The sequence below is a fragment of the Puma concolor genome, chromosome C1 (assembly GCF_028749965.1).
Source record: "Puma concolor isolate L17-30 chromosome C1, mPumCon1.1.hap2, whole genome shotgun sequence".
Taxonomy (NCBI): domain Eukaryota; kingdom Metazoa; phylum Chordata; class Mammalia; order Carnivora; family Felidae; genus Puma; species Puma concolor.
The window spans coordinates 159,269,073-159,290,460 of record NC_141674.1 but is presented as its reverse complement, the minus strand read 5'-3'; the positions used below and the strand labels follow the sequence as shown (position 1 = coordinate 159,290,460).

Below are 21,388 nucleotides of genomic sequence, written 5' to 3'. Positions count from 1 at the left end.
ACAAAGCCAATGCAGTAACAACAGTATGATATGGACACAAAAATAGACACATTATGGAACATTAGGACAAAATAGAGAGCGCAGAACTGAACTCTAGCATATATAGCCAACTAATATTTGAGACAGGTTTCAAGAATAACCAATGGGAAATTGGGATAGTCTCTTCAACAAATGGTGTTGAGAAAACTGGAGAAACACATGTAATACAGTGGAATTGGATCCTTACTTCACACAAGTCAAAAAATTAACCAAAGTAGATCAAAGACTTAAAAAATGATTTCTGATACCATAAAACTCCCAGAAGAAAACACAGGGAAGAAGTTCATTAGTATTGGTTTTGGCAGTAAGTTTTTGAGAAGTTCATTAGTATTGGTTTTGGCAGTAAGTTTTTGTGCACAAATACAACAACAAAAATGAATGAATGGGACTACATCAAACTCAAGCTTCTGCACAGCAAACTAAACAACAAAATGAAAAGACCACCTACAGAAAGGGAGGAAGATATTTTCAAACTATATATTGGTTAAGGGGGTTAATATCCAAAATACATAAAGAACTCAGTCTAACTCAGTAATGATGACGACAACAACAGCAGTCAAATCCAATTAAAAAATGGACAGCAGAACCAAATAGACATTGTCTTAAATAGGGCATCAAAATGGTCCAAAATGGTCCACAGACACATGAAAAGATGCTTAAGATCACTAATCTTTAGGGAATTGAAAATCAAAAGTATGATGAGACATCACCTGCTACCAGTCAGAATGGCTAATATCAAAAAGACAAGACATTGGCAAGGATGTGGAGAAAAGGGAATCCTGATGCACCATTGCAGGGAAGGTAAATTGGTGCAGCCACTGTGGAAAACAGTATGGAGATTCCTCAAGAAATTGAAAAGAGAACTAACAGATGACCCAGTAATTCCACTACTGGTATTTACCTAAAGAAAATGAAAACACTAATTTGAAAAGATATCTGCACCCCTAATTGTTGCAGCCTTATTTCCAATAGCCAAATTATGGAAACTGCCCACATGTCCATTAATAGATGAATGGATAAAGAAAATGTGGTATATATACAATGGAATGATATTCAGTCGTAAAAAAGTAAATCTTGTGATTTTCAACACATGAGAGTATAATGTTAAGTGAAATAAGGCAGTTAGAGAAAGACAAATACTGTATGGTTTGCTCATATGTGGAATTTAAGAAACAAATGAACAAGGGAAAAAAGAAAAAGACAAAGTATAGACTCTTAACTATAGAGAATAAACTGATAGTTACCAGAGAGGAGGTGGGGGGGGGGGCATAAATAGGTGAAGGGGATTAAGATTACACTTACCTAGATGAGTACTGAGTAATATACAAAATTGTGGAATCACTATATTGTACATGTGAAACAAATATAACACCGTTAACTACACATTTTTTTCCCCCATGATGGAAGCTTTCTTCAAATTTCTGTGATTTTTGTTTAAGCTACCAGAAGGTCTTTCTGTCTGTATGGGCCTCATCAGCTGGATAACTTCAGATATTGAGGCAGACTTTCTGTTGGGGAGCTTCCAAACATCAATATTAGTAAATCTTTTTCTAGGGATAGTCCTTTGTCCTTATTAGATGTCTCCATTCTCCTTGGTATGGGGATTAAGAGGAGGTGAAGATAGCTTGCCGTCTGTGTTATAGGAGAAGTATAGAGGACAGGGGGCCAAGGACCCTTCAGTTCACTAGTCACACAATTTGCCTGTATTCAGTTTTGTTCCACCCAGCAGATGCAGTGCCGTTGTGCATTGTGGTGTCTTTGAGCCCACAGCGTCTCTGCATCATTTCCTCCAGAGAACAAGATTGCTGGTCTGTTAGAAGAGGTAGATGGACAGAAGTGGCAGAATTGCTCAGGATCCGGGAAGGACCTGGTGGTCTCACTGCTTCTAATACCAACTTGTAACTAAGCACTTTAGTTCTTCACCCTTGTGTGTCGCAGAGCCCGGTATCTCTGACCCCAAATATGTTGAAGTGTGTGTGTGTGTGTGTGTGTGTGTGTGTGTGTGTGTGTCTGTCTTCCCCCTGCTGGACTTAGTTTGCATCTCACCCCCCCCCCCCCCCCCCCCCCCCCCCCCCCCGCCCTTAGTGAGTTATTACCTGCAGTCCCTGCAGTCCCTTTCTCTTGCAAAGTGTCACAATCTCTTATCTGCTGTCCCTTTGTTGTGATGTTAGTAGAGTTTGGAAGGAAGAGGAGAAAACATGTGTGGGCAGTCTTCTACTTTCAACCAGACTGCATCTATCTGAAGACTAGAGTTAGGTCCACTGAGCTTGGAGAACTCCAGTCAATGTTAGCTTTCACCAAAAAGCAGAGTTAGGTTTTTTGCCACATGTAGGCTCAGTCTCCTACAGATCAGCTTCCTTCTGCTTTGTCAAACTGGAATTCTCATCACGCTTTTTGTCAGTTTCAAGTCTACATAATGAGCAAGTTACCTTTTAAAACACTCTATAGTATGCTTTGGTGAGAGAGGTTTTACACTGCTGTTTTCCACGAATAAGTGTCATTGAGTACGTATGTAGAGAATGAGTTGTCAGAAATCAGGTTAAAGTCAAGATCAGCTGAATGAAGCTCTCAAGGGACTCCGATATGATCAAATCTCTCCCATCCTAAAAGTGCAACCCACATCCCAGTCCAAGTGTCTCTCTAGTTGCAGCTCTCTCTCTCTTTCATTTCATGGTTGGACTTCTTGGAACATTGGCCTACATGTTCCTGTTCTCACTTCCACATTTATACTTTCCACTTATTCCTCACTCCATCTCAATCTGCCAACTATGTCACTTCACACTCTTCTCATCTTGGTCACCTCCAATGTCGTTTCCTTATCTTTCTGGTGTTCTTCAGAGGTCGTTCCTTCTTTGCCTGTTTCCTATATAGGCGTGTTCTCTATGTTCAACATGTGGGTCTCTTCTCCTCTATTTTCTGCATAATTTTGTGCCTTCAGCGTCTTGGATTACCATTTATGTAGCCATTATAAATTAGAATGGGGAGACTTATGGTAAGGCATTTACTGAATGATTTTCCTCCTAACCTGGCAAATGAGGGAAAGATCAGGGAAGACTTTTTTCAGGTGATATAAATATCCCTCCATAAATCTCCCTCCCAGCTCTCTGAGATTCACACCCATAATGCCAACTGCCTTTTATGTATCTCACCATATATCCCACAACTACCTCAAAACCAACAGATGTAAGTAGACATCTTTACTCCACGTAAGACTTCCTGCCTTAGAGCATGTAGAGCATGACCACTGTCCCTTTCCCTCTTATCACCCCTCCCCACCCCCATTCCTCCCAGGGTCTGGTGGTTACCTAAATTTCTCCCTTTCTCTTAACCTCTGTCATTAACTGACTAACCTCCAAAACACGTGGAGTTCTCAATCTCTTTCTCACTTCCAAGTCTTTCCTTTCCTACAGCACCTAATTCACCCCTTCCTTTGGGAAAACTGTCCACACCTCCACCTCGCCTTGTGCTTCATTTGGAGTCTGTGTTTCATACCATTCCATGCACATCTGTCAAAATACCCATTACTTTTTGATTTCTACCTCTTAGTTTAATTGCCTCCACTTCATTATAAATCCTTCAAAGGCAGTGTCCACACTTCTTTCAAGATGCTTCACTTTTCTATGACTCCGTTTCCTCATCTACAAAATAAGGTTGCTAATAATACCGCCTTCCTTGAACTGTTGTGATGATGGATGATTCCATGTAAAATCTTTGGGCCAGTTCCTGGCTTGTAGTAAGTGCTCAATATAAGCTATTATTACAAATACTATTAGCAATATTATGTTTCCTAAGTATCTAGTATGGTGTCTGGCACATAGAAGACTTTCTTTTATAATTTGCTAAGTAAATGAATGGAAAAAGCACTACGATGGTTTTCCCTACTTCAAAAAAAGTGTTATTGACTGTGATTCAGATTTCCTTAATGAAAATAAGAAAAAGGGGAAAAGACATAAAAATTTCACCAAGAGAAAAGTGGCCTTTTTTTTCCTCCTGTACCTCTGATTTCCATTTGGAATCTTTGCTGGTCTTTTCAAAATAGGGCAACTTTGCAGTTTGAAAGGCTGTTGAGAAGGTTGGGTGGTCACACCTCAGAGATCTCCTGCCGGTGGTACCTGGTGGCTTATCAGAGCTCTCTGTGGGTGGTGCTTGTGAATATGTGAACTCAGGTATCTTCTCTTCTTTCAGATGTTCTGCAATGAGAAATTTTTTTCTGGAAGGTTGAACAAGGGAGTAAATGTAGGGCATACCACTTCTGGTTCAATTTATCAGAATCATATCTGTTTTTTGAGATCCAAACTTTTGGGAATGGATAGATTCTAGTTTTATCTCTGTGGTTGCTCGTTGCTCAGCAGTGTTTTTTTTTTTGTTTTTGTTTTGTTTTTTAAGAATTCCACGTGGGTTACTGAAATATGTTATAACTCTGACACAATTTAAATATGCAGTAGTTGGAAAATGTATGGCATAAAATATATTTAGCTTAAACCTTGTTCATATTTCAACTTACAGGAAGAGAAATTCTCACCGCCAACAGGGTGGAAAGTGTTGAAAGTTTGACTTTTGATTGGATTTCAAAGAATCTTTATTGGACAGATGCTTCTTACAGGAGTATCAGTGTCATGAGGTTAGCTGATAAATCGAGACGTGCAATAATCCAGAATTTAAATAACCCACGATCAATTGTAGTTCATCCTATTGCTGGGTAAGTGTGTTTATGTTTCCTGAAAAGCCTGAAACTGTATGTCTTTTAAAGTTATTGAAAAGTGATGCCACATTTATTTGGCAAGCTCAGCAAATACAAGATTGAACTACATAAATTGAAATCACCTTAAATTTTATCCGCATAGCATAAGTTTAAGGAATCATTTCATCTCCTTGAAATCACTTTCTCCTTGGTTTCAGCTTTCCCAGTCTTCACTGAAGTGTGTTTTTTTTTCCACAATTGAAGAGGACCAACAATGTGATACAGATTCAGTAGAAAAGGATTGAATGTGCAGTGGAATTATCAGGAAAGGATCAAATTCTTTCCCTGCTTTAATGTATTGATACAAAGCGTGGCAAAACTTGCTTAATCATTCAGTAGTTTTCAGAATAAAAAGTCTTTCAGACCACAGACTAAGTTTCATGTTTAACCATTCCGTGATTGGTGGTGTCAGACAAGAAAAGACCGAACAGTTTATACTATTCCTTTTAGGTTCTTACCTTTCTTATTTAAATCTGGTTAATAGCGAATATGTTTGTTTGGAACAAGTCTGAGCTTGGTAGCTGTATTTGAGTGGAGTTTAAAAAGAAAAAAAGTGAGTGGTAAATCACTAAAACCTGATTTCTGGAGGACACAGAGTAAGCACTTTACATAATCTTGTCTAATTCAAAAGCTGGTTTGTGAGCCAGGAAGATATAATACCTGATAAACAACAGTTAGTACTCAAATTTCAGACCTATCTGACTACAAAGCCTTTGTGTCTAAAGAACTCTGTATGATGCCTCTAGAGTGTTTATTTTGTATTTAAATTTCTTCCTGTGAAATAATGTAAGAAACATTTAAAAACTGGTGATATTATTAATAATACATTTTATTGCCCTGTAAAGAGTTGATTTCCTAATGAACTTATCTTAAACTAAATCTTAGCCATTTGGTTTTGAAGAGCTGTTAAATTCCTTTCCTACTGACTCCTTCATTTAAATAATATGAAGTCACATTTTAGAAAATTATGTTTTGGAAAGACTAATTTTAAGGGTCATATGAGAGAGAAAAGTTTTGTTTGTTTGTTTGTTTGTTTTACCCCTAGATTTTTCTTTTTGTCACTCCTCAGAATAAAAGTTTACCTTGGATAGAGAGTGAGAGTTGGTTTGGGTGCATTCTTCAACCGAGATGAAATGCTTTCCTTGTGGAAGATGACTAAAGAGCTATCTAGTGTGACCTAGATGTTTAATCCAGAGAGGAAAGAGAGATTAAAATCTGTATTCTTGCTCATAGTATATTATTTCATTTCAACAACTTGGGAGTATTTAAAGTAACCCAGGGGTGCCTGGCTGGCTCAGTCAGTGGAGCGTGTGACTCTTGATCTAGGGGTTGTAGTTTCGAGCTCCATGTTGGGTTTAGAGATTACTTAAAAAATAAAATCTTAAAATGTAACCTGAATTATGTCTTTTTAAAGAATCTACTTGGTGACAATAGTTTCATGTCCCAAATCTAGCACATTGGTTCTCTGCTCTGGATGCCCAGTTTAATGCCATTGTATTTATGACTTTAGTTATATATTGCTACCTGAATTTTTAATTAAGAGATCGATAGGACACTAAACTTGCCTATTAAACAGATTTTATTTTTTCTGCATAAGCCCAAGAACATATACAGAAAATGAAATTGTAACATGTCTCTGGAAAATCTGAGTCATGTAGTTTGTTCCAGTGTTAACATTTTTGATTTATTACCTCTTTTTCTAGGTATATATTCTTCACTGATTGGTTCCGTCCTGCTAAAATTATGAGAGCATGGAGTGATGGATCTAACCTTTTGCCTATAGTAAACACTACTCTTGGATGGCCCAATGGGTTGGCCATTGACTGGGGGTAAGTAGGAATCATTGTGAATTATTAAGTTCCCTCTTAGTGTGGACCACATTAAGCAGTATGATGGAGTGAGGAAACTGGTACTACTTGCACTCAGATATTTTTACATCATTGGCACTGGGAGAAGGACATGGTATGATACAAGGACACAAAGAACACATAGTTAGCCAGCTTCTGCTGGGATGAAAACTAATGCACTCATGAACATTCTGAGGATATTGATAGAGGGAGCAGAATGATAGGACCTTGTGGGAGGTCCATACAGAGGAGGCAAGATGGAAATCACATTAGAAGTAGGATAGGGGATTTGATGAAGTTCAGGAGATGTGTAATTTTCATAGGGAGCATCTTGTGGGTAGGAAATCTTTAGTGTCAATTAATTAACAAATGTGTATTTGCATATATATTCTCTGGGAGAATTTTGAAGTATAGGATAGAGTTCTCAGGAAATTGATGATTTAGGAACATAGGAAAAGATAACGGGGTAAAAAAGCTTACAGAGATGAATGCCAAAGTAGTCTATAGAAGAGACAAAAGGAAGAAATATATGTAGTCTTTTAAACATAGATTACTACCAATATTTTGTTAACTTATGGACTTAACCAGGAGAAAAATAAAATACCTAACTGGAAGATAACATTAAAAAATTTTTAAGACAATTAAAAATTGCTTCGTTAGAACGTATTGTATCATTGGTGGGGGGCATAAGTAAGGTGATGAAAAAGAATGAAATCATGCCATTTTCAAAAATTATCACATTTTTAATGAGTATAATCTAATCTTTAAAACTTTGTTTAATAAATGTTTCAACTGAACATACCATTTATGATTGTCCTCCGTGGAAAGGGTGCATTACTAGTTTCTGGATAACAGATAACTAAGTATTTTATCATTTTAGTGCTTTACGGTTGTACTGGGTAGATGCCTTTTTTGATAAAATTGAGCACAGCACCTTTGATGGCTTAGACAGAAGAAACCTGGGCCATATACAGCAGATGACACATCCATTTGGACTTACTGTCTTTGGAGGTATGCTTTGAAGCAATAAAAGTGTGTTTTTTTTTTATACTTTGCAAATTGTTAACAGTAGACTCATCCTCATTTGGCAATCTCACAACTCCAGAAAAGTTGGTTACTTTAGAATACAAAAAATGAGAATGGTGCTATTATGTGTAGACAAAACATTTGGTTTTTTTTCACTTTGTGAATTTTTTGTTTTAGACGCTTTTAGATAATAATTGACAATTTATATAGGTACAGCATTTTGTAGATTACATGTATTATAAACTCCCCAAGTACTCTATGATATAAATATCCCCCAAAGAAATAAACTACTGATTCTATCACTTTTAAGAATAAAACACTAGGAGTGTTTGTGGTGTCTTGTGTTTTGTTATTCTTTGTAAAAACCTTCTTAGAATTCATGTGGGAAAGCTACTACACATATTTATCAACTGCATAGGCACTGAATGACTCTGAAACTTTTTAGACACATATTGGGTAACTGATATCATTGTTGTTATATAGAAATTAGTGTATGTCTTGTGAAAAATAGCGAGATGTAGTTGCTTTTTCATGAACCTTTCCGATAATTTAATGCTGCTAGTAAAGATTGCTTGGGGGTGTGAAATTCTGGAAAACACAGCAGCAATGATCACAGTGTTTCAGTTTTCCTTGTCCTGGCTCCCCTCTTGAGTGGAGTTGTGGTATTGAGTTGAGTGTAGCTTGGCATTGTGAAACAGGTGGTTTATTTAGTCTTGAACACAAGGTTTCTGCAAATGATTGTATAGCTTGCGCATTATACAAAATTGCCAGGCCAAGAGGATGAAGAGAGACTCAAATCTAACCTGGTTCTGTTTGACAAACCATAATTAGTCCAGTTAGTGCCGTTTTGTGATCCACAAAAGGCCCTGGACCATATGCTACTTGTGTACTTGGATGGAACATCCTACTCTGGATAATTAGCAAGGTGCTTTAACAGGCTAGATACTGACTGTAAATCAAAGACTTTCTCCCATGCATATAGTGTGGAATGAATAGGTAGTAAATATATTGCATGTTCCATCCTGCTGTCTGTTTATCTGTGGAGGAGTGCATGGTATTTAAAAATATTTTAAAAATGCTCTTGAGAGAGTAAGTTTTTATGATGAGATGAGTCAATTCTACATACTCACCCCTTTCTATTTATGCCTTTCCACTTACTCCCTTTTCACTAATGATGTCAGACAGCCATTTGATGTCACATAGGAACATTGTAAGAATGTTAAATTTTTCCTGCTCCTTGAGGGAATGTTTTGGGATTGAATAAAAAGGCACTTTCAATACCTTTTGGTTTCATCAGTATGAAAAAAATTTTAGTGCATACTCACAAAAGCAACACCATGTTCCCCAAATAATAATAATAATAGTAATAATAACGATGATAATAATAATAATAATAGTAGGTTTCTCCCAACACTGCCCTTCATTGTGAATTTCTTATAGAAAATTATTTTTTTTTTAAGTTTATTTTGAGAGAGAGGGGGAAGAGAGAGAGAATCCCAAGCAGGCTCTGCATGTCAGTACAGAGCCTGATGTGGGACTCAAACCCACAAACTGGGAAATCATGACCTGAGCTGAAACCAAGAGTTGACTGAGCCACCCACGGGCCCCTGGAAAATTCTTTGATTGCACAACACCATAGAAATTATCCTTCTTTTTATGGAAAGGCTAGATATGCTTGGCTATCTGTGCACCACACAGGAGTGAAAGGTTTATTGAACTTCTTATCTATTTAAGTATAGTAAGATACCTTCATGAGTGGTGGGATTGAGATTGTCAGTCAGTCTAGATAAGGTTTAGTAAGTCCAGTGACTGATTAGTCATTGATTAGGCCACAGATAAGGGAAATTGGTCTAATGATAAAATTTGTGGCATTTTTGGCATTTTTTGGTTAGCTGGGAATTTTAAAGTATTGTTAAAAAGAAAAATCCACTGATTCTATTCAAAATGTGTGTGTTTACTTTCTTGCTCTGGTAGCATAAAGGGAACATGACTAACTATTTTGAACTTCATGGAATATTACTACAGTTGGAGAGGTAGGCACACTTCTGTGGATAATTTGATTGATCCCCAGAGCTACAAAATTAGTGTCCTCAGTTAAGACATGGGATATATAGAAGGGTTGATCTGGAAGGGAGCTTAGAGATTTAGTTATTTCCTTAATTTTACTAAAAAAAGAACCCTCATCCAGTTAAGTACTTGCCCATAAGCACTGAGAAGTTTAGTGCTTTAGGTGGGATAAGAACTCGGTCATATGAGACACATCTAATGCTCTATTGAATAATCCAATTTTTTATTTTTACCTATGGAAGTCCAAACCTAATTGCTATTAAATACCATCACAATACATACTCCATACATGCCTGCCTGAACCAGAACTCTGGTATCATTAAATATGTAGCCTTCTAAGGAGCCATTTCTAGAGAGTAATAAGTCACAGAAAATGATCACAGAAATATATTACAGATATTTGTGGGAGAATCTTCTCACATTTGCAAGAAGCGTTACAAGTCTATTGCATTTTCCAAAGTGAGCTGTGATGATAATACTAATCACTGGTATTTCTTCTTAGACTATGTGTTTTTTACCGACTGGAGACTGGGTGCCATCGTTCGAGTGAGGAAAATGGATGGTGGAGACATGAGAGTTATCCGAAGCGGCATCACTAATATAATGCATGTGAAATCATATGATGCCAACACTCAGACTGGTGAGGTTGCCAAGTTCTTTTACATGGTTGTATTTTGTTTAATATGGTGGCTCCTTTACTTTTTAGTATGTATCATTTAATATAGCTCCGATTGTTATATATTCCTGCTACCCAGATAGTTAAATAGTGTAAGACTTAACAATCTCTGTTCAACTTTGTTAATCCTAAAGATATTGTCAGGAAAAACACATTTTAGGACGTTTTCTGTGTTTAAACTGAATGTTCCATTTGGCATGTTGATTTCTAAGAAGCAGCTACTTTTTAGTGTTGGGTGTGAACACTGTTCTTTCCCATTTGTTTTCCTTCACCACTAACCCTGTGATCAACCCAGTGGAAATGTACATAACTCACTGTCTCCCTCATTGCTTTGCAGGTTCTAACTACTGTAACCGACCCACACATCCAAACGGTGACTGCAGCCACTTCTGCTTCCCAGTGCCAAATTTCCAGCGGGTGTGTGGTTGTCCGTATGGAATGAATTTGACTTCTAATCACTTGACATGCCAGGAAGACCCATCCCATGAACCACCCCTGGAGCAGTGTGGTGCCCTTTCCTTTCCATGTAGCAACGGCAGATGTGTGCCCAGTCACTACCGCTGTGATGGAGTAGATGACTGTCATGATAACAGCGATGAGCACCTATGTGGCAAATTTAGTAAGTAGCTTATACATAGGAGATACTCAGTGACGAATAGAACAGAGAGGCGGACCTTTTTTTTTTTCTTTCTTTTCTTTTTTATGGTTGGGTTATCTCTGTGGGGGAAAAATATCTTCTAGAAGTTTGGATTTTTTAATATGTACCCCCAAGGCTTTAGGAAGCTAGATAGTAAATATCATTCATAGATCATGCTACAGTTGATTTCTACCATTGATTTGGGCTATCTTCAGCAACATTTTGTTTTTATCTGACATTGGATGTTTGGACCAATGCAGTCATTACAAGCTCCTCCAAAAGTCAAGTCAGAATAAATAGATTATAACCTTTAGTATCTGAAAGAATATATTTCATAATCGGTACTTGTAATCATTGCGTTTGAAAATTTCAAGTGGTATATTTCCTTTCCCCCACTTTGGAGTAAAATAGGGGTGAACTGATGGTCTTAATGTTTACATTCTTCTTTCCATGGTAATCTGGTTTATAAAGTCGGGGGCCTAATGAATGCTATTGTAGAAAACAAAAGCATTCCATTAAAATTTAAAAAAAGAATCATTGAAATCTAAGAACTCTCTATCAAGGTGAGATCAATAATAGTGATAACCTGTCTTTTTGGAGAGAAAGAAGAGTGTCAGATTTGAAAATAAAAGTGCCCACTTGTCTGAAATTTCTAAAATTTTCTTCTTGTTTTAAATGTACAAATTTTTACCTGAATATTTTATCAGTTTGCGTTTTTCCAATGACACCTTTTCAAGGTTTCTTTAGACTAAGTGTGAAATTGAGATTAGACGAAGTGTAGCTGAGAAATACGGGATGGGTCTCAGGTCACACCAACTAGAGATTGAATCTTAGGGAGATTCCTAAATGTCTCAAAGCCTCAGTTTCCTCATCTGTAAAATGCAGATAATTATACATACCACACAGTATACTTGTGAAGATTAAGAGAGAAAAAGTATGTATAAAACACTTAGAAAAATGCCTGGCTTATGACAATTAATTGCTAAATAAATGTCAGCCAATGGTGATGATAAGAATGACGTGCACGTCTCTCCTTATTTTGTATATTTGCTCCCTTTGAAGAACTGGGCCTTTACAAGGTAAGAACTCACTTAATAGGGCTGTAAAAGCAAATGTCTTTGTGACCAGTTTGTTTCCATTGTAGATAATTCCTGTGCATCTTCAGCGTTCACCTGTAGCCACGGAGAGTGCATCCCTGCACACTGGAAGTGTGACAAGCAGAATGACTGTGTGGATGGCAGTGATGAGCAGAACTGTCCGTCCCAGGCACCCACTTCCTGCCCTGCATCCTTATTCACCTGTGATAATAATCTGTGTATCCCAAGGAGCTGGCTGTGTGACACAGATAATGATTGTGCAGATGGATCTGATGAGAAGAATTGCGGTAAGTTTTGCGCAGACTTCTCTTGGTAGGTCAGTCTAATGAATAGATTTGAACAATTAGTAGGCCTTGCACATTTTCCTCTGAGGCTCACACAGTTTTTGTTGGATTGTAATCATTGTTCCATCTGTCAATCCCTGTATCAATAGGCTATCAGAGTAAAGAGTAAAGATGCTTAGAGTCCTCTGATCACTGAGTTTTATGGATGCAGAAAAAGGACTGTGTCTGTCTAACATCCAGACACGAGTGGGAAACAATTCCTCCACTATATATCCACTATATGTATGTATGTATATATAGATAGATATAGATATCTATATCTATATAAAACAAATTTGTGATATATAGATATATAGATAGATATCTATCTATCTATATATCACAAATTTGTTTTTTTCTAAATCATATAAGACATTTGGCTATTGGTTTTTCTTTTTGTTTCATACAGGCAAAAAGGGAATAAAGCACAGAAGCACAGAAAATTTAAGTTTCATTGGTGCTGTCTGCCCGCTTTTCATCTTGCTAGTTCTGATTTCATTTAGGTTGTTGTTTGTTTTTGTGTCTACAATAGTAGTTGAAGGTGGATGGAGTTCCCTGGACCAAGGTCTAGTCTTGGTTACATGACTAGGCAAGTCACTTCCCTCTGTAGCAGATGGGTTTTCAGACCTCTTCTAGCTTTCACATTCTGTGCGTCTATATTTAATATAGCTTCATATTGTGGATGGGACAGCCAGCACATCTGACTCTAAGGGTATGTCTCTTTAGCAAGGTAGGACCCTGGCTTCTAGAAACGTTCTGCTTAGAGTTTGGACTAAATCCAGTCATGATCCGTCTATATACTGTTGCGGCATGTGGGTCAGGCTGACCATGGTGCCCAGTTGGGCTCCGTTGCTTAGCTTTGGTGGAGAGTCACAGACCCAATTGTATTCATGAGGTATAGTCCAGTCCAAGCCCATGATGCTCACTTCGGTAAGTGTAATGTATTTTTCAAGGTTTAATCACAGAATCTGACTCTGACCTATAATCTTCTTATTCCTCTTCCCTCAAACTGTCCTGGCTTTGAGTACTCTTCTGGGCTGACTTTGGCTATATGGCTGATGTGAAGGAATTTTGAACACATGTACAAATGAGATAACCTGTGTATCTCCTTAAGCATTTTGCAGCGTTGGTCCGGTACACACTGAACAAGAAATAAACTGTTACTTGGTTTTGTTTTTGAATGACGTTAGAATTTACAGAGACATGCCTACCTAGTCAGTTTCGTTGTCCTGATCATCGATGTATTGACCTATCTTTTGTCTGTGATGGGGACAAGGACTGTGTTGATGGATCTGATGAAAATGGTTGTGGTAAGTGGATTGCTTTATTTTTATTCATGACATTTAAAAATGTGTAGTCATTTTTTCCTTGAGCTAATTTCGAATGCTTTTTTTTTTCATTCTTAGTAATTAATTGCACTGCTTCCCAATTCAAATGTGCCAGTGAGGGTCGATGTATTAGCAACATATATCGTTGTGATGGTGTTTTTGACTGCAATGACCACTCTGATGAGGTAGACTGTTGTAAGTACCATATTCCTACATGTTTCAGGCCAAGGAATCATTTCATATTACCACAGGTTTTTTCTAATTCGCATACACTGGAGAGAAGACAGCTTAAATTACAAACTATTATCAAAGAGTACTGAATATACAGTATTGAATATACAGTAGAGTTGACTAGGTATTTCCAAATAATAACTTAAATTTGTGAATCAAGTGGTTTTACAAATGGGCACTTTCCAGTCTCTTAAGTAGGTTCCATGTTTCTTAGATATTTTTGTTCTCACTATGAATATTTCCTAGGACATCCCAAATTCGTGGGTTTCAAATTTTTGAGGCTTGCTATATATAATGATATCTTAATTGTTTCTTTTAAATTTCAGTAGAGCGGTCAAATCATGGTATAGATAGGGTGTGGAGTATTTGACTCGAATTCTTTTGTAGCTATTTTTTGCTGAATATCTGCTAAGATGTTATGTGTTAGAGTAGGGTAAGAGAAATTATATAACATAAGAAATAATTGAAGCAAGGTACATGTTAATGAAGGCCTTAGAAATGATACAGATAAAATTCAATTGGGTTCACGGAAAAGACATTCCTTCTAGTCTTAGGATTCAAGGAGAACTTCATAAAATATAAATCTGACGGATCTATAATCTCCATGGGCTAGAGACCTATAGTGGACATGATTTTTTATTGCTCACTAATTGTGTCAAATGGATTTAAGTTGATCACTTGTTAGAATAATGGTGTTTTAGACCATGAAAAGCAGGTGTTTATCAATTTTCCTCCCCATTCAGAAAATAAGTTTTTAAACCTATGTATAAAAAGAAAAGTTAAATAAAATGCTTAATACTTTATAGATGTATACAACACCCAGAAATTCATAGTCACTGGTGTTCCTGTTTTCTGTTGAAAACATGGAATGCTTATGTGATGATTTGTGGTTAAACTACCAATTGCCACTGACTTGTGGTTGCCTTACAAGGTCCCTGGGAGGAAACTTGGCATAGTGGAAACTTAGCAAAGAATTAAGGACTTACTGTCACCCTTTGTTTACTTATTGTGTGCTGGTTTCATTGGATGTAGTTCATTTGAGGGAAAATTAATAACATCCAAATACTTGATATTAAACTGATCAATTCAAAGTAACAAATTAATGGCAATTTGAATTCTATTGAAGTGAACTGGTGATTATTTAATAAACAATAAGATGAATTTTATTATTAACCTGTAGTTGAACGAACGTCAAAAACACATGAAACGATTTTCTTTTGATTCAGGGACAAATCGGACTCGTAGAAAAATTTTTGTGCACTGCAATGTCTGAGAACCCTATATCGTTCTAGATTTTAATATTAAATTTGTTATAGTCATTATCAGAAACCCACCATTGATCCAAAATCATTTCTTCTTAATCTAGGAATTATATAAAAAGGATTATGAATTACCTTCATAAGCTCATCTCTCCCATGCATTTATCTTAGCAACTAGGCCTCCTGGGATGTGCCACCCAGATGAATTTCAGTGCCAAGCAGATGGTGTCTGCATCCCGAAGAGCTGGGAGTGTGATGGGCACCCAGACTGCATCTTTGGATCTGATGAGCATCACGGCTGTGCCCCCAAGACCTGCCCTTCAACTCACTTCCTGTGTGATAATGGAAACTGCATCTACAGAGATTGGCTCTGTGACGGGGACAATGACTGCAGGGATATGAGTGATGAGAAGGACTGCCCTACTCAGGCCTTTCACTGTCCCAGTTGGCAATGGCAGTGCCCTGGCCATAGCATCTGTGTGAATCTGAGTGCAGTGTGTGATGGCATCTCTGACTGCCCCAATGGGACAGATGAATCCCCACTTTGCAGTAAGTTTCCTGACCACAGTTTAATGGCCATAAATTCATTCTGAGCAGTGGCCTTCTGTGCATCACCATTGTCAGAGTCCCTATGCAGCTTTAAGGAAGGGATTTCAGTTCCTCTATGAATTCAAATCTGTGTAGGGATAAGCATCATGGACTTCAAATAAATCACCACTGGATGATATTTCTCATTAAATCCTTTGCACTTGGTTCTGTGTTTTTACTTCTTTTTTAGAAAAATGGGACTAAATGTGGCCATTAGATTGTCAAATTAATTTTTGTTTTGGATTGTGGTCCTAAGTTTTTCTAACTTTAATATTTTCTAATTTCAATCAGAACTTGCCACAAAGCAAATGAAGTCCGGGGATTTGTGTTTGCTGTGATTAAAATCCTGTGATTGGCATGTAATCCTAATTGCTGTCCTTTCTTTCTTTCCTCTTTAATCAATGCTCACTCTCAGATGAACCCCAGCCAGGTATGATTGCAAAATATTTTAGATTCTTATGATATTATATGGATTGTGTTTGTGCTGAAAATATTCTAGTAATTTTGACTTACTTCCCTCTCTGGAGCATGTTTCCTGTCACGTCTCTTAAAAATAAGTTAGAGTACACATGGAAATAGAGGCATTTGCATACCAGCCATGTGAACCAACTTTGAGTGGCTTCAGGCATTGTTGCTGTGGCCCTGAAAGGAAGGAGTGATGGCATGTTGGTGGATCTGTGCCCTCTAATGTTCTTATTTCCTTTCCCTTTCCATTTATTCCCTTTCATAGACCTTCCAGCCTTGCTCTTAAATGTCTCATCTTTCATTTCTGTATAGGTAGAAGAATGTCAGAAAGCAAGCAGGAAGTAATTTAGGTCTCTTTTCATTCTTTCTCAATGACAGTTGTGTTTTTTGATGTCGACAGTATTTCCCTAAGTTTCTCTCATGGCACTAAATGGAATTATAATAGAAGTGGTAGTGAAAAAAAGTGGTTTAAGTACAGTGATTGTGGAGGAGAGTAAATCCTTAAGGAAATTAGAGCAGACACTGACTAGCCTGTGGAGCTCATCCAAGTGAATAGCTGCTCTTAGCTCTTACCCAGGTATTACAATGAAGATGGCATGAGACCGTATGATAAATATTACAACAGGGTGGGACAAAAAAAAGCAAAGATTCCTGACTTTTTTTCCTTTGTGATTTCTCTTTCTTTATTCTAGACCAGGACAGCTGCTCAGATTCCAATGGTGGTTGCACTCACCAATGTGTTCAGGGGCCCTATGGAGCTCAATGCGTGTGCCCATCAGGATACCTGCTTGCCAATGACTCTAAGACCTGTGAAGACATCTATGAATGTGATGTCCCAGGCTTTTGTAGCCAGCATTGTTACAATATGAGAGGTTCCTTCCGGTGCTGGTGTGATAAAGAATACACGTTAGACACTGACGGAAGGACTTGCAAAGTTACAGGTAATAACTGAACTTGAAAGTGAACTACCTCCAGCCAGAATAACAGCACACTCCAGAGTTTAAGATCAAATGTTGCATGCAGGCATTTGACAGTGTTGGAGTTGAAGCCTGGATGGGTTATGTAACTCCTTAATCCACAGTTTATTGTGCGGATTAAATAAGTTAATAATGATAAAGATCTTGGGATATTTTGGAAAATAGAGAGTAAAATATAAATAGATAGCTGATTTTTATGTTATTTAAAGTATCAGTGGCTTTTATATTATTTAAAAATTATTTCTATATCATATTTAAGCATTTTATATATAATGCTTGGTTGATTCAATTCAACCAATATTAATTCAGTTTCTACTATGTGAAAGTGATTATACTAGCTATTAGGATATTGATTTGGATGGTTCACCTAAAAAAATAACCAAATAAAGAAGGTTATCATAATAGTTTCTTTTTCAAGTAGGAGGCTGAATGGTAGACAGTCCAGGGGCGGGGGAAGGCTGTGCACCATGCTAAAACTTGGTATGATTTATTACTAAAAAGGAAGTGAAGAGATATTGAGAGATAATTAAAAGTCTCTGCCACAGCTCAGTGCCTCAGGCAAAACAAAAATATTTAAGACACAATTCTTATCAGGAAGAATTATCAGGAAGCCCACATTCTAGGAAGGAAGATAAAATTCAAAAGTAACTGCAAAAGTAACAAATAGTAACTGGAACAATGCAAGTGTAGTTTGCTCCAGATTGATATTTAGGCAAACGCTGGGGTATAACTCAAGGAAAAAAGATATTTTGGAAAAAGCTGGTTTTAAATACTCATGAAAATGAGCTAACTATCAAGATAAAGAATGAAGTGATTAAATTATTTTTTTTTTAGGAATTTGCTTTCCCTATTACGATAGTTTGGAATTATATCTTCCTTCTGTTATCAAAAGTATTGCATCAAATATTTAAGAGATGTTTTAATTTAATTGTGGTTGCTCCCTGATTCATTGGCATTTGTGCATTTTCTTCTTGGACAGCATCCGAAAGTCTGTTGCTACTTGTGGCAAGTCGGAACCAAATTGTTGCTGACAATATCACCTCCCAGGTTCACAATATCTATTCAGTTGTCCGGAATGGGTCTCACATTGTAGCTATTGATTTTGATTCAATCAGTAGTCGTGTCTTTTGGTCTGATGGAGGTCAGGGTACAATCTGGAGTGCGTTTCTAAACGGAACAGATAGAAGAGTAGTAAGTACATTTCTACTGATCTATGGCCTCACTAGTCCCCCTGTCTTGGGATTATTACTCTTACTCAATCAGTGAGAACAGGTCCTACCTCATCCTGGGTAGCTCTCATTTTTCCTTTTGGACCACATTGCACCCAAGGGGCCTGGGCATTCATAACTCCCAGTATATGCGTGCTTTAGAAAAGAATGTGACGTCTGAAGGTGGATCCATGATTCTAAATTCCAGGTCACATGACACAGAGACTTCAGAAACTCTCTGACATAGCTTTTGTAATTTTTTTTTTTTCCCTAGTGGATGAGAGCAGAGGAAAATGCAGGGTAGTTAAGGGGTTGCTTTTCTTTAGCTTTAATTTAGTTATATTTCTCAATCCATCTCCCACAGTTTCAGTTTCTCGACCCTTGATGGTTATGTTTCCTCTGCCCCTTAGGACTTTATTTTGTAATTGTTGGCATTTAATCAATAAAGATATTATTTTGGCATGTGAACGTTATAAAGTTTCATAGTGTTGCCAATTTAGCGAATGGATAGAGCTTTTGTTTAAATGCAAAAGCTTTGAAACCAAATGAAAGTACACACTCACCCAACGATAGAGTTATCCCAGAGTATTCAATTCTACAAAATGTAGTATATTTTTCGTGGAATGCCGTACTGTTGATTTGGTGGTTAGCTACATGGAAGACAACATTTTCTAATCCTTACAAGCAATCCTAGGACAAGTTTAGTTGCCTTATTCTAGATTTTCATAGAACTTCAATCTATTCATATAATTATTTACATAATTTCAATTTATTCATTCTCTGCAGAATTCACTCTTAATTCACCTTTTTTCTTTAGCTACTTAACAGTGGTGTCACCATGACTGAAAGTATGGTGGTAGATTGGGTAGGTCGCAATCTTTACTGGACAGACTATGCTCTGGAAACAATTGAAGTATCTAAACTGGATGGGACTCACAGGACTGTGCTGATTAGTCATAATGTATCAAATCCAAGGGGACTAGCATTAGATCCCAGAATTAGGTAAGATTTTTTTTTTTTAATGATATCGCCTTGAAATGGTTATAAGGGAAAAACAATAATAGCATGATATGGCCTATACGTGTATCTTAAGATTTTAAATGAAACCTTGTTTAAACATTTCTATAGATATGGTAACCATCCAAGTAGTTATTGGTACCCTTCCTTTATCTGTATACTCTTCTTCATAAAGTACATAAGAGCCATTGGTTGTTCAATTAAAGAACACATTGATTTATTAGCTTGGTAACACAATTATTGAATTGATTGTCATAGAATTATATAATTAGGTCTCTAATGAATGCATTCAGTGGTATTCCATAGACGGGCCAGTTTGCTGTAACATGGTTATACAACCAAAAAGGCAAGATTTCATGTTTATTAGAACTCCGTTTTATGTCATGGAAGGAAGAAAAGTTTTGCCCGCTGGTTGTAACGGGAAGAAGAAATTCTCCCATGTGCTTGGAAACCTTTGATGGCTTCTTTCCTTGAATTTACTTAAAATTCTCTAACTTCAGTTCTTCTCTGTAAGATCGTGAGTTAGACAAATTATGCTTGATGCAATATAGATTTCCTAGATATTATAAAGTAATACACACCAGTGAAATTTATGATGAATCTCTGATGATGAATAAATTGACTCTTATCTTAAAAAATGACAGGGTAGATAAACAAGGCCAGATGGATTTTTCTAGATCAACTATTTGTGGATTGTACAGAAACATGAATAGGCATTGAGACTTTCATTGTCATTATGTACTGCATGTTTTATGAACATTTTAGAAACACCCAGATGGCTTATGATTGTATTATGATTACAGTTTTACTTTGTGACACTCAGAGGAAATAATAAACTCTGTATAGATGTTCTGAATTAGAGATGATTTACTTTAAGCAGAACATAAAGATGATGTTGTATTACTTAAAATGGCAGTTACTTTCCCTATTGAAATATATCCTTTCTGACTGGTAACTGATTTCTTTCCACAGTGACCATTTGATGTTCTGGTCTGACTGGGGCCATCACCCTCGTATTGAACGAGCTAGCATGGATGGCAGTCTGCGCACTGTCATTGTTCAGGACAAGATTTTCTGGCCCAGTGGCATAACTATTGACTACCCCAACAGACTGCTCTATTTCATAGATTCCTATCTTGACTACATAGACTATTGTGATTATAATGGACAGCATCGGAGGCAGGTGATAGCCAGTGATTTGGTAAGTTGGTTTTGAGGAAGACCACGCTGAACCCACAATAGCGGCTTAGTAGAAAGCAAATAGAGTTAACAAGAGAACTAAGCGATTAATTTTTGTATCTTAGACATTACAAGGTCAATCCAGGAAATATCAACAGGAGTGAGGGCCAATCCATCTTTCCTTACTAACAGAAAATAAATATTTTTATTCTAGTTCATGGTCAGATTGTGCCATGTCTGGGAACGATTTGTGTGATTAAGTTGATCTGTAGAGGCTAATCTGTTGCTTCTACACTTTAAAAAAGTGCGTTAAGCAAAAATTAATAATTTATATTTAGCTTTCTCAGTTAAATCATAGCCTGTTGTATATTTTGTATTTTTTAATTTCAGTATAATTGGTATACAATGCTATATTAGTTTTGGGTGTACAACATACTGATTCAACAATTCTGTACATTAATCAACTTTTATTCAGAAAATTATGGTGAATTTATTTTCACAATTTGAATGGGAAGATATAGGAAATATATATTTTAGCGAAGAGCCATTATTTAAAATTGCCATTGGTGATAGTTCTGTGGCTTTAAGGGGCCCTGGCAGGGCCTCCCTCCCTTCAGGAAGCATGCAAGTAGGCTGGTCAGATTTATGTGAATCTGTAGTGGCAGAAATAGCATTGGATAACA

General features: G+C 37.0%; 1 protein-coding gene across 2 annotated transcripts in view; it reads left to right on the top strand.

The window, feature by feature from the left end:
* The window catches only part of LRP2 (LDL receptor related protein 2), a 198,578-nt gene that overhangs the window by 85,357 nt on the left and 91,833 nt on the right, over positions 1-21,388 (top strand). For both annotated transcript variants that reach the window (XM_086718833.1, XM_086718832.1), the window contains exons 17-29: positions 4,546-4,738; positions 6,484-6,609; positions 7,508-7,638; positions 10,223-10,360; positions 10,734-11,015; positions 12,178-12,417; positions 13,644-13,763; positions 13,860-13,976; positions 15,443-15,820; positions 17,017-17,265; positions 18,281-18,492; positions 19,327-19,511; positions 20,499-20,727. In XM_086718833.1, the coding sequence (XP_086574959.1) occupies positions 4,546-4,738; positions 6,484-6,609; positions 7,508-7,638; positions 10,223-10,360; positions 10,734-11,015; positions 12,178-12,417; positions 13,644-13,763; positions 13,860-13,976; positions 15,443-15,820; positions 17,017-17,265; positions 18,281-18,492; positions 19,327-19,511; positions 20,499-20,727 (2,600 nt within the window). The remainder of the gene's footprint in view (positions 1-4,545; positions 4,739-6,483; positions 6,610-7,507; positions 7,639-10,222; positions 10,361-10,733; positions 11,016-12,177; positions 12,418-13,643; positions 13,764-13,859; positions 13,977-15,442; positions 15,821-17,016; positions 17,266-18,280; positions 18,493-19,326; positions 19,512-20,498; positions 20,728-21,388) is intronic.